This window comes from Cygnus atratus, chromosome 2 (assembly GCF_013377495.2).
Source record: "Cygnus atratus isolate AKBS03 ecotype Queensland, Australia chromosome 2, CAtr_DNAZoo_HiC_assembly, whole genome shotgun sequence".
NCBI lineage: Eukaryota > Metazoa > Chordata > Aves > Anseriformes > Anatidae > Cygnus > Cygnus atratus.
Genome location: NC_066363.1, coordinates 115,393,206 through 115,407,076, shown reverse-complemented (window position 1 = coordinate 115,407,076; position 13,871 = coordinate 115,393,206). Strand labels below are relative to the sequence as shown.

The 13,871-nt window shown below is 42.9% G+C and overlaps 1 protein-coding gene and 1 long non-coding RNA gene across 3 annotated transcripts in view; one reads left to right on the top strand and one right to left on the bottom strand.

The window, feature by feature from the left end:
- The window catches only part of ASXL3 (ASXL transcriptional regulator 3), a 126,234-nt gene extending 120,338 nt beyond the window's left edge, over positions 1-5,896 (bottom strand). Inside the window, exon 1 of the mRNA XM_050709124.1 lies at positions 5,595-5,896. Within this exon, the coding sequence (XP_050565081.1) occupies positions 5,595-5,755 (161 nt within the window). The 5' untranslated portion in view covers positions 5,756-5,896. The remainder of the gene's footprint in view (positions 1-5,594) is intronic.
- On the top strand, positions 4,645-11,373 carry LOC118251295 (uncharacterized). 2 transcript variants are annotated; one of them, XR_007707895.1, is made up of 4 exons: positions 4,645-4,712; positions 9,865-9,983; positions 10,192-10,279; positions 10,688-11,373. It is a non-coding gene; the product is annotated as an uncharacterized LOC118251295 (long non-coding RNA). The 2 variants fall into 2 exon arrangements; XR_004779742.2 differs by lacking the exon at positions 4,645-4,712 and adding an exon at positions 4,823-4,927.
- Positions 11,374-13,871: the final 2,498 nt, after the last annotated feature.

Below are 13,871 nucleotides of genomic sequence, written 5' to 3'. Positions count from 1 at the left end.
AAGTGCTACCATAAAATGTTACTATCACCCTTCACAGACAGACATTCTATGCTTCATGCATATGCTGAGCACTGCATGCATGAGGTGAGCAGCCCAAACCCATTTTGTTCAGGCTTTTTCTGCCTTTCTAGATCACAAAAACCAAAGGGTCTTGCCGGGTAGTCAAAACCAACGATACGAGTTGGATTGCTGCTGCCTGCTTAAGACTGCTAGCAGTTCCTGTGTGGCACAGTATACTTGGACATGTTTTGTTCTCAGTAATTTTCATTTTGATATTTCTTACGCAGTATCTTATGGCATGAAATTGAGGCAGAATTCAATATTGCAGGACTTTGAGAACCACTTGAGAGTCCTAGTGAGCTTAAGAACAGCTGAAACTCACCAGATACAAGTTTTTTCAAGTGAATGGGATCGTTACAAATTGAACTACTCAAGTGCTTAGCCTTTCCGTTCAGTTTTTGCAAGATCCACGTATGACCAGAAAACAACTGCTTCATCACATTGGGATCAACAAGAAGACAGAGAAGAAAGTTCCTCCTTCCTTTAAAAATTTTCTTTTGTTCTTGTTAAGTGTTGTATCTTAGTCTATCTGACACAAAAAGCAAAAAACTGGTGTGGAGATAATGCCCAGGTTGTGCATAAACATTGCAGTAGTCTTCTAAAAGTACCTGAGAGCTGACATACCAGGTCTACAAAGGTTTGCCCTTTGGCAGGTTGCAAAGACAGGTTGCAATTTTGTCCATAAAAATGCGTGTTGTACAAAATGGGTTCTGTAACATGAACTGTTAGAGGTATGCCACCATTCCACTGATCCTGCACATGCGTTCATTTCTCAGGAATGCTTGTAAGCTGGGTTATGCCTTGCCCTGAGATAAGCAGACTTGCATGAGGAAAAAAAGCAGCGTGTCGCACACAGAAAGATTCAACTCTCTGCAGGAGACTTCTTCCACAAAACGCAAGTCCCAGTACAGGACATTCCAACAGCTCCTGTTTTACCGCCTGTCACAAACATGGTATGTACAGCAAGAGCTGAATATAATGGGAGTCCTTTCCTGCTTCGGTTTTAAAAATCAAGGGAGTATCTTGAAAAAACACTGCATTGCAGGAACTTGAGTTTTCAAAGACCTTTTAATCAAATACAAGAAATGGAAATGCAACGCTGCCTGTCAGTGTGGAGTCGCACCACTTAGGCTTACACATTACAATGTATTTTAAGACTGTCATGTAATATATTTTTCTAAAGCACTTCTCTTTCTTTCATTGTGAATGTGGGAAATGGAGAGCTGTGTAATGATTTCAGGCTTGAGTCCAGTTTTTGTACTCCTTTTTATCCATGACAACTATTACATGGTGCATTATGAGTTTCAATATAGATTGAATAGAGACATGACCATATCCATTTCTTTCATAATTACTGTGAGAGAAATAGTAAGAGAGTGAGTGAATGAGGCAGAAGTGTAGCCACAGAAGGAAGATGATTTTATGACTAAGAAACAGGACTACTACCGAGACACTGTTGGTACTATAACTGCCTCTCCCACAGATTTCCTGTACAGCTTTGAGTAAGGTACTTAATCTTTCTGTGCCTCAACTCTGCATGGGTAAAGCAGAGGTCAAAATACTTAACTTCATAGGCATGTTGTAAGTATAGAAACATTTGTGTTTGGGAAGCTACTGGGTGTTGCTAATAATAGCTACATATGTGACTGAAACATAGGAGAAAAATGTATTTTAGCACAGATTTTGAGAGGTCTACAGAAAATAAAGTATGGCACCCCACAGCAAACAAAGCAAATTAAAAAATAAGCAGGTCTAGTGAGCAGGCTAGAACTACTTGAAAAACTAGCATGCAAGTACATCATTTAAAGTCCACGTTGTAACAGATGTACATGCACAACAGAGTGAAAAAGCAACATTACCTATCTTCTTTCATACATTTTGAGCAGTTCACTTTGAAAGCCCGATATTGATGTAATGTAAGGGCTTTTATGGAAAATTTAACACAAAAAATTCCATACGTTTGCTGTGTGAATTAACTCAACCTCTTGTTTCTAAAAATAATTCAGTACTATACAATTTTACAGCATATTGATCTAGGTAACTCATGAGTCATTTTTCATGAGTGCGTATCAATCACTTCATTGTTTACTTGTCGTTGGAAAGAAATTGATTTAATCAAACCTTGCAGTAATACATTATTGATGCATCCCAAGAAAACGAAGTCATAATGAACCATCAGGGTCCTAACATAAAACACTGTAAGGAGTGGCAATTTTGGCTTCGATCTTTCACTGTGATTTGCAAACATATGCCACTATGCTAATAAAGCTCTGTGCAAGACTGTGGCTGCTCTGCACCGCACTATGCATCATTCACATAACAGACTTGGGACAAGTTCTCTGTAACACGGCAAACCCCAGGGAAACTAGACAAAACCACACTGTGGACCTTGTGCATCTCCACCACTTATATACAGCAATGTATCATTTTTACTGGATTTTTTGCAAATAATGACCCTTCCGGGGGGAGCACTTGGTGGTATGACATCACGAAAATGAGACTTTGCCTTTCTCCTCAGCACTGCCTCAGCCTTTGTTCTCCAGGGGCTCTTAAACTTTCCACATATTGGACCACATGGGAATAGCAATTTTAATAAATACACATTAAAATTCTTTTATGTACATTTGTCAAACAAAAGACAGCTTACAGTGGCATCTGCTGCAGTCACTTGGAAGAGGGAAGTTAGGAAAGCAGTTGATGGATTTTATAGGCTTTTGAACGCATTCTGATAGTTTTAAAGCTCGAAAAAACAAGCGCTGTAGGAACACCCACTGCCACCATTATTTTGGCAAAGATCAGTGTTTTACCGCAGATAAACTTTTGTTACAATTACGAGAAACAGGAGAAGACAGTGGTGACACTGTATCAGAACATCTTCACTAAAGCTGAGTTATTAGAAAATTCTGTAGGACGTACAACAAACCATATCAGAATCTAGCACTGACCAAGCATATGAGAATACCTAGGTACAGCTTACAGAGACATCTATAGGTAGTGTCTGTCTAATACCTCACAATTATTTACACGAGAGAGCAAGGCTGAACTTCTACGTAGGAATTCATACAGCAAGGTGAGAAACATTTTTACATGAAATGTCTAGTTGTGAAGTACAACAGTCATAAGATATCAAAACACATTACCAAAAACAGATGCACCATTATCACAGACACTTTACTTAAGCAATTAAGTCCGTATCCGAGATAGATAAAATATAAAGTTCATGGGGATACAAAAAGCAAAAAAGCAATATAACCAGTAGCATATCTCCCTAGCTTTGTGATCTTTCTGTGCACCCAGTTAAAGCTGAGCCAGACGCAAGTTTGCAGAAGACACACACACAAACATGCACAACCACACATGCTGTACTGTGCATAGACTATTTGTTGTAAAATTCCTAGAACGGAGAGAACCCATTCACACTCTGAAACCGAAAAACAACATAAACAATGTGGGCTATTACACTTAGCAGACAATAATACAGAATCATGAAAACAGATACAGTAGGGAAAAGGAGACGGTTTCCTAATGAAGTGGGAATAGACTAGGTCTCCAGAGCCACAGAGCCTTTAGAGAAGTGGGTCTGATTGCCCTGAATATTTCCCTGCTCAGCCGGGAAAGTAGAGAGGGTGAAGAGAAATCCCAGTAAGAGTTCTCTCTAATGTCCTTGCCCCTCACCCCAATCCTCCTGTCCACACTAATGGGATGAAAAAGCAATTCCCGGATATTTCACTTTTTCTCTGTACTTAAAAGGAGGGATTTTCTTGGGATATCTGATGCATGAACTCACCGAGATAGAAACAATCCCTGGATATTTACCCACACGTGCACGCAAGAGGAGAAAAGAACAGGCATTTCCTCACACACGCACTGAAGACGGGCCGTAGCTATTTCTCCTCTCGGACCGGGGTCAGGAGGAGGACAGAGGGCTGCCCGCACCTCACGCGTGTCCGCAGCGGCTGCCCAGGCATCGCGGGCGGCGGCAGCCCCTCAACACCACGGTCCCACACACACACGGGACCTCAGCCTCCCGCTTCGTGTATGGCCGCGTGGCCTCCCTCGAGCCCTCACACGTAACCTCGCACCCTCACACACGTGCCCTCACACCCCCATGTGCCCTCACACGTAACCCCACATCCTCACACACCCACACGTGCCCTCGCATGTTACCCCACATGCTCACACACACCCATGTGCCCTCACACACCCACACGTGCCCTCGCACACCCACTGGAGCCCTCACACACACCCCCACGCCTTCACACGCTCCCGGCCAAACACGCTCGACCTCATGCTCACAGACACTCCCTCACACACACGCGCGCGCTCCCCGTCCCGCCCTTCCACGCTCCCTCACACTCACGGACTCGCTCCCCGGCCCTCCTTTACACACTCCCCCTCGCACACCCCCTCCCTCACACACTCCCCTCACACTCCCTCCCCTCCCCCCCCCCCCCCCCCTTACACACTCGCGCCCTCTCGCGCTCCCTCGCCCCAACGGCCCCAACGGCCGGCAACAAAGCGGCAGGCAGCGCGCGGGGCGGGCGGGCGGCGGCGGGACGCGCACACGGGCACACGCACGCTCACACTCACTCTCTCACACACACATACACAATGCTGCCACAGCACCTACCAGGCGGGCAGCCTCGGCCCAGGTGCGGTCCTTCTTCTTCCTCTTGTCTTTCATGTTTGCATCTCATTGAGGTGGTTCTCGGGGGGGGGGGGGGGGGGGGGTGAGGGGGTGGGCGGGGGAAGGGCGGTCCGGGGAGGGGTGTGTGTGCGTGTGTGTGTGTGTGTGTGTGTGTGTGTACGTGTGCGTGTGTGCGTGCTGGGGGGGGGCCCGCAGGGGTTCCGCACGGACAATGATACGGTGACACCGAGCGCCGGAGCCCCCGGGGCGGGAGGGGCGGGGGCGGAGGGGGAGGCGGGGGCGGAGGAGGGAGGGAGGGAGGGAGGGAGCGGGGAGGTTGGGGCGGGGGTGGGGGTGGGGGGGCCGGCTCGGTTCGGCTCCGCTCGGCTCCGCTCGGCTGCGCTCGGCTCCCCGGCTCGGCGCCCAGCTGACAGCCCGCGGGGTGCTCCGCCACGCTCACAACAATGCGCTGTGACGTCACAACGGGGAACGGCGCCCGCACCAAACATACCCCCCCCACGCTCCCAACCCCCCCCTCCCACCCCGCTCCCGAGGAGCGCGCCCGCCGTCAAGCCTCGCGAGAGCGGCTTCGGCTGTGGGGACGGGGGGGGGGGGGGGGGGTGCGGGACTACAACTCCCGTGGTGCAGCGCGGCGGGCGGGCTGGGCGGGGCGTCTCCCTGGGGACGCTGAGGGGCGCTGCCGGGGCGGGGGCGCCGGGGTCGGCGGGTGCCCGGCGGCGCCGTCCCGCGCTCGGCGCCCCGGGGCTCGGCGCCGCCCTCCGTCGGTCCCTCGTCGCCTCCTCGCGGCCCGCAGGCCTCCGCCTCGGCGCCCCCCGGGACGGGGACCCCTCCTCACGGGCGCTGCGTGGGGGAGGCTGAGGGAGCGGCGGCCCCGCGGGGTTCCTACCTGCCTCCCGCAGAGCTGGGAGCGGGCACGGCCAGCCCCGGCCGAAGCGGCGGCGATGGTTTGGGTTGAGCCCGTGCTCGCGGCTGAAGTTGTCCTGTCGGAACCGGGGGAGAGGCGTCGTGTTCCCGTGCGAACAAAGGGAGCCGGTGGGCTAGGTCCATGGAACCGCTGAAGGATGTTTGTCCTTTATCGGGCGGCTTAGGATTGAGATGCCCACAGAATGGGGAGCTGCGAATTTAATACCCCTTCCTGAGTTACAGGATATTGCGATGGGAGCTTTCGCCCCTATCTCCTCCCCTCCCCCAAATAGTAAAGTGGTTTTGGAATGCTATCGAAATATTTTCGGCGTTTTTTGTTCGGATTGAAATGAGTTCAAAATCATTCGGGCTTTGTATGTCGAGCTGCTCGGTGCCTGCACCCTCCTTCGTCCCTCCCCAGCAGTGCCGCTCTTCTGCTTGCCCTCTTGCTTTCCATAACGTTAAAACTCTGTCTTCCTACAAAGGCACAGCTCACTGGAGAGAGAAAAAAATAACAATAATAAAAAATCAGTCCCAACTAGCACAATGTTAAGGCTGTTTTATCTAGAGAAGGACAGGGGACAGCCCTAGAGGAAGCTGAAGTGGCTCCCTGATAGCGCTCAAAGCGCTCCCTCAGGGTGCACTCAGGTGGTGTACAGGGTTCCAGCTGTCAACACATCCCCCTCATCCTCCTCATCTTTATATTGGAAATAGTACGTGGAAGATAATTCTTCAGTGTGACACCTCTTCAGATTTCTTATTTGATTTTCACACTCAAAACCATTAACGAAACAAACTCTATTAAAGCACTTTCTTCTGAATTTTGGGTTGACTCCACACTGTATACAATTGACCAGGGGATTTGAAATTGCCTCAGAAATGTTATTGAGAAAAATGGTGTTGGAACTGGGAATTTTCAGGTTCAGCAGAGTTAGGTAATGTGTAACAGCTATTAAAATCATTCAGTTGTAGGAACAGCTACATATTCCTTAACTTTGATATTTACTGAATATTTTATGTCACCTTAGTAACATCTAGAAAGGAAATGCTTGCTGTTAGGATAACTTCATTGTCTACGCTTTGTTTCATTGACTTTGCTTTCTACGTTTTATGTCTCTGTCCTACTTTTCTTCTTCCTTTTATATTTCCTTGCCTTCAGTAGCTTCCTACTCCTTTATGACATAAAAGAATCATTCACATCTCACCCCCATGATAAGGACTAAATCTTTAGTTATTAACAACTTCCTTAAGGCTGCCTTTGAAATGCCCTGATTGTTTTCAGCCTTGAAACTGCATTAAAACTAAAAAAGCATAGGGAAGTTTATCAGTCGCTCTCATCGTAAGAGTCTGTTTTAAGACTAAAATAAATGTTTGCATTAGATTTCTGTCCGTCCACAGTTAGATGACGATCTGGCTGTTTTTCAAGTTGTGCCACATGCATAACATGAACTGAATTTCCATTACTCAGGAGAGCTGGAGAGCTTTGGTCCTGACACATTGGTGTTGGACATAGGAGGACACTCTGTAGGTAAAGAGAAATTTGGGGATTCTTATTTATTTATTTATTTATTTATTTATTTAGTGTGGTGGTTTGATTGGTTTGTACTATTGCCTGTTGCAGTCAGGATCACACTTTCATCTGGTATTTCTATGGACATGTGGAATGATCTTTATAGTATTGCATCCTTTATACTTTATACTCAGCTACTGAAGAAATTGGACCAGTTTCTGTGCTGCCATTGAATTCACCTGCATCATACCTACAAAGTTTGGGTGCTCTTAATTTCCTTCTGTTGTTCAAATACAAATAGTTGGAAATCATATACTTTGTGTCCCTGACCTTGTTGGAGAAAGAAAACCATTTATGTTGTTTACTGTATCAGAGCAGAGAGCTGGTGTGCATTCTGCATGCTTTCCCTCATGATAAAAAATAAAATGAATTCGTGCTGCTGCAATGTCTGCAACAAATGTAGCTGAATCCTATAAACACTGCCAGCATACCTAGAAACCAAGGGAATCAACAGCATGGTACACGGCTGGTTTAGGGGAGTTAAAAATCACGTGTAAGTCTTGAAGCACAGCAGAAAAAGGTCAAATTTAGCTTATGGAAGAAAGCATTTCCTATTGATTATAGACAGCACTTACTGCATGAATTGGACCTGACACTGCAAAAGATTGTAACCATTGCTACTCTAACTGAATTGACAATAGCAAAATTGAGAATGAGAAGTGGCGAACTACATTCAAACTGCAACCGCTGGAGCTATGGCTAAAAGCTCAGCACGTGTAACACACATGTCAGAGCCACGATCTCGGGGAAGTGTATCCATGTATGTGCGTGTGTGTGAGATGCACGCGCAAATGCAACTCTATGCAAATACTGCAGAAAGATGTTATATTAAAATATGTCATGAAATTATAGCTAAGCAATATTTATGTGAAGTTACAGTGCTAGATGTTACTGTGTTGAGTGTGTGGATAGAAGCAGTTATTTATTATGGATGCATTTGTGTCCAGTTACCTTTTCTTCTCTCAGAATAATGTCCACAGTCAACGTTACTACAATAACGTTGGACACCAGCTTCTGAGTTTCAGTACTCAGTGAATGCATTTCCCTGCAATGCTATAGAAGCTCGACACTTGACGTATCTAGTGAAGCTACCTGAAGAACAACATTGTTCTTCTTGTTTTCTGCATAGAAAAATGACTTTTGATACATATCACTGAATTCTTTAATGTGTACAGTAATATTCTTGCCAAGCAGAAATCTGTAAACTGCAGTAAATACGCAAATACATATTGGGTGCAGTGCTTCAATATAATCAAACATTGCCGCAATACAACTTCCAGTTTCAGCTGTTACAAAAGAAATAGTATCAACTATTACATGGAAATACCAGATGTGCAGAAGGGTTTATTCACAGCATGAAAATTCAATCTAATGTGCCACTATTACAATGGAAATTATATTCTCTACAATTGAATGAGAGATGCTGAGTCACAAGATAATTAAAAAAATAGCCTGAAATGATACTAATGAAGACACTGCGTTTTCTGAATTAATTTCAGCACAGCGGTAACAAAAAGCAAACTGGAGTGCTTGGTTTTGTATGGACTCAAGGAAGCCAAAACCAGTCATTGTGATTGACAGTTATCTATTTACAGATACTGACATAGTATTTGCACAGTATGTTTTCTACTCTTGATTTAAAGAATGCATATTACCAGGCATTCAGAACTCATGAGTTTCACAGCATTTACTTAATGCACTTTTCTCTTTTATTCATATGCCGTACAGACTTGAATCAACATCCAGAGCTTTTCAAATATGTTCATAATTCTTAATAACAAGCTTGGAATCTAGTATCATCTGGGTAATGTTACTGTATTTGGAAAGTCTCCTGAAGCTCATGAAAAATGAAAAAAAAATAATAAAAAAATAACCCTACAGGCTGTACTTCAACATGTCAATACAGGAGGGCTGAAGCTGAATTTTGCTAAATACTAAATTGGGTGCACTATCTCTCCATTGGGACTGAAAGAGGTCACAGAACACATAGGAGGGCTCACCTTTCTCTGTGGAAAAAGAAAAAAAAAGAATTACAACCATATTTTTCAGGTCTAAAATCAAGGTATATGTTGTCTATTCCTAAGTATGCAATGGTTGTAGAACCATTGTTGGTTGTAGAACTACTACTACTAAGAACGGTAAATTGTGAAACCTAAAATTTAACTTGGACAAATTTCATCATAGCTAAATTTCCTACCAGCGAAAGCTTTGATTGTATACAGCCAGTAGTTACATTGCTCGCTTCAGTGTTCACAACCATTGTCATTACTTTTGTCTCAGGCCAGAAATGGCCAACTGCTATGAGGGGAGGGCAATCTCTTTTATTTCATAGCTCCCGAGAGGTCAGATAAGGGCTTAGGTGTGTTTCTGTGGCATTGCAGCTGATCTAATAAACCCAACTGTAGCTGACTGGGGGTTGGCTTTGCCATCCCAAAAGATGCCTGGTGGTACCCCAGCGTGGACAGCCCATCAAGCTGTCACCTTCGAATCAAACTGCCTTCCAGGCAGCACCTCCCTGGGCTATGCTGGCCAACACTTTTTCACACTGTGAATATGAGATGGCTTTTACCCAAATGCATGGAAACAACTTCTATGAGAAGTCCATTGTATGTGAACCAAGAACGATTTACAAGGTATCATAAAAGTGATAGAAGGAAAACATTTCTTTCTGCATCCACTACAGAAAAGAAGAGAACTTGCCTCTGAGGCATCACACTCAAAGTGCGTACAGATCGCACCTCCCTGGCAGTTCCGCTAATGACAGAAAGACTCAGAGGAGCAGGAACCGTCTGCAGATGGCTAGTAAGATTGCTTTCATTTTTATATAGTCAAATCAAAAACACAGCAGATGATAGTTTATCTCATCTGCTCTTTTTCAGATGCTTATCTAGTTGATTATATAGAAGTTGTTGCATGGATTATAAATATGACTGCTGCAATTACAGGAGAATTTAAAGCTGTTATCTTGTAGTGTCTGATTTAACAGAAAATTACATATCTTCCTGTCTAGGAGGTGATCCAGGAATTCTGAATGCATGGATGCTATTCTAATACCATGTTTTAGCCTACAGAATGAACTTCATGCACAGGATAGACAGGTAATAAAATGTCACATCGAGTTATTTGGAATTTTAAGGAATTATAAAGGTGTACCAGAGAAATTACAAGCAAAACTTATACATCGTGCTCATGACAAGTCTCAGGGGATTGTCAGAACAAATCAAAAATGACACGACAAATATTCATGGCCAGAATGATACGAAGGACTGCAGTGTCCTTAAAATCACTCACCAAAATGAAAGCAAGTGACTCATGCACGACCATACCATTACAGCCTACTCCTTACTTTTTTTTTCTCCATGAACAAATAACATCAGAGCCCATTTGGGCAGTTACTCTGGCTGTCTAGCTATCTGTCTGTGATAGACAACATTGTAAAGTGACCAAACACAGCATTTATATTGTGTGACATCTGCTGCTATAATCACTTTCTTTTCTGTTTTCAGCCAAGAACAAAAGCTGTAAGAATTAGTACCATTTAGCTTCTTACAATGTGGAATTTTTTCAACAACGAGGAATATATAAAAGACTGACATCAAGTTACCTTAAAGCCAATGAAGAACTAGAACATTCAGTAAAATTTTGGAAGTCTTCATAGCTAACCTGGAAGCAAAAGCTTGGGAAACTGTCTCAATGAACAAATTTAAGAAGTAACATACTGTGTAATCACAGAAATTGCTTCCTAAACTAATGCCTGGAGAGCTACACATACTGAGTTAAATGTTGCTAAGTTGAAGATCCTAAACCTGACATAATAGCACAATCAGAGACAAAACAAGCAGTCCAACAGAAAGAAAAGTAATAAAGTTTTCATTGTTGTACTACAGATCTGCAAGTTAGATCTGTCTTTCTAAGTGCAAAACCCTGGCATCCTATGAAAAGGGGAGTCAGTTTATGTCATCTTAAGATGGCTGGGAGAAAAAGACTACATCTATAAGCTATCTCTTGGATAAGTACACACCTGCTTGCACCTGCTTGCCAAGGGCAACATAGAAATACTTCGAATTGTTTCCTTGTAAATGGTTTGTACCTTCTCTACATAACAAAGCAAATGACACCAGATAGTCTGGTCAGTATTCTGCTAGCTGCAAATGAATATCTGCACACATCAGAAACTTTTAGATAACAAAAAATAGCACAAAGATAAAACATTAGTTTATTAACAACTCTAATTACTCAAAAAGGAGGAAAATACGGTGATGCGGCATTGATGATATACAAAAGAGTGCATTTCTCAAATGCACCAATGTGAAAAAAAAAAAAAAAAATCAGTCCAGGGACATCTCTCTATGTGTTTAGTCCAGACTCTTGCTGCAGATATGGTGGGGTGGTTTTCTTCCCTTTGCTGCTCCTTTATGGAAACACACATCGGCTCTGCCACACAATATATGATACTTTGACATAGGACAATAAACAGTTCTGGTTTAGGTGTATTATCATAGAATCATTAAGGTCGGAAAAGACCTCCAAGATCATCTGGTCCAACCATACCCCTACCACCCATATCTAAATCATGTCCCCAAGCACCATGTCCAACCTTTTCTTAAACACCCCCAAGGATGGTGATGCCACCACTTCCCTGGGCAACCCGTTCCAATGCCTGACTGCTCTTTCTGAGAAGAAATGTCTCCTCATTTCCAACCTGAACCTCCCCTGGCGCAACTTGAGGCCATTCCCTCTAGTCCTACCACTAGTTACCTGTGAGAAGAGGCCAACCCCCATCTCCCCACACCTTCCTTTCAGGTAGTTGCAGAGAGCAATTATATAGAGTATGTAGAGAATATCTTATATTTTGCCATTTGAGCTGTGCTGAGTGCAGGAACAGTGAACATTTTTTCTTAGCACTCAAGAAAATGTTCATTTTCTTGAACTTAGCAGATGAATCTACGTTAATTGCAAGAGCCCCTACTCAGGCAACACTTGCAGAATTAGTGTTCTTTTACATAATCATTTCTATTAGCTATTTAAATCTAAAAATTTTAAAAGCCAAGTGAAAGCTGAACAAAATAGTCCTTAAAATGACACTTTTTTTTTTTTTTTTATTAACAGTAAATCTATGCATTGTAACCTGGGGCAGGGACTGATCTTTGGCAGTATGTTTGCAGTGTAGCTACCACACCAAACTGTGGTCTGTAGGCATCCCAACAATAACAATATGTATATTTAAGATAAAATTACACCCATTTGACTTATATATATTTGACTTTAAAAACTGTTAAATAATATGTTACAAAATTGTATCACATGAGAAACCAGGAGCCTTAATTAAAAACAGGCTAGTCAGAACAATGAGGTTAAAAATCTTAATGTCAGAGTATTTGGTGTTGGATTTCTTCAGTTTTCCTTCTGTTTTGGGTTGTTTTGTTGCTGTTGCTGTTTTGTTTTTGTTTTCTTTTTGTCCTCACCTACTCTCTGCTCGGTCTCTCGCATAAACATGCCCACACAAGGATATCCTAAATTCTATTCCAGCGAGCCATCCATTTTCTATAGTCCAGCCATTCCATGACAGATCACTTATACTCAGACCTTTAAGAAATAAAGAATATTAATATTTTAGATCACCTTTTAACCTTCTGTAAGAATTTTCCACTATAGCTAAGAATTAAATCCTTCATTGATATTCTGTATATACAGTTCACGATGCTTATTACAGGCTGCAAAAACAAATTAAAACATATTGGAATACTTAACATATGACATTTCACAGTTCAGCTGGCATGTCCAACAATATTTCCAATGATATTTCAAAGTTTAAAGCAAGCTGAAGTCTAAAGCCCTTACTATTCCTAGACCTAAGCATTCTTCAATTTAAAATATATGTGTAGCCCGCTGAAGTTCATGAGACTAGTCATGTTCAGGAAATGCTTAAACCATTAGTAGAACTAGGCTTCCTGCATGGCACAAGGTAGTATGGACATTGGAAAATATTTGGCTGGATTGCCAAGGGCACGTGGAGGAGATGCATGCCTGTGATGTCTGGATCTGCTCTTTCTTTTTAAGCCATTAAAAGATGGAAAGAGAGTGTAGCACTTTTCTCGTATGCCTTGTAGATCTTGTAGTGAGATATAGGGATAATTAATAGAGATTTATTTTTGATTTTGTCAATCTCCAGATATCTTTTAAAGCATCCTTTAAAAAATGTAAATTTATAAAATTAATCCTGGCTTAAGAAAGTTATTTTTAAATAAACATTTAAGAATTGGACACACTCTCTGATGATTTTGTATGTTCCTCAAGAAGAATAACCATGTATGGATGGATGTTCACTGTCAGAACTGCAACTTACCTACATAACTACATTGGATTTTATATGGCCATTGTGAAGTTTATGGATTGGAAACACCTCCACTAAATTATGACAACTTAGTGAAGGGCTAATTTGGAAAATTTAAGGATTTGCATGGCAGATGACTCCTCTTTTTAGAGCCTGAGGTTAGGGCAGGGACAGGAAGTAAAGGTTACACGGCAGATTGTAAGTAAGTGTGCAGTTCGTAATAAAGGTTTGTGGACTGTGAGCTTTTTAGATCACTACATATAGTTGGCTTTTCAATTTCGTTCAACAATTATGAGGGGAAATGCCTGTAAGGAAGTTATTTTGGGAAATGAAAGAATCTAAAACATGTTACTAGC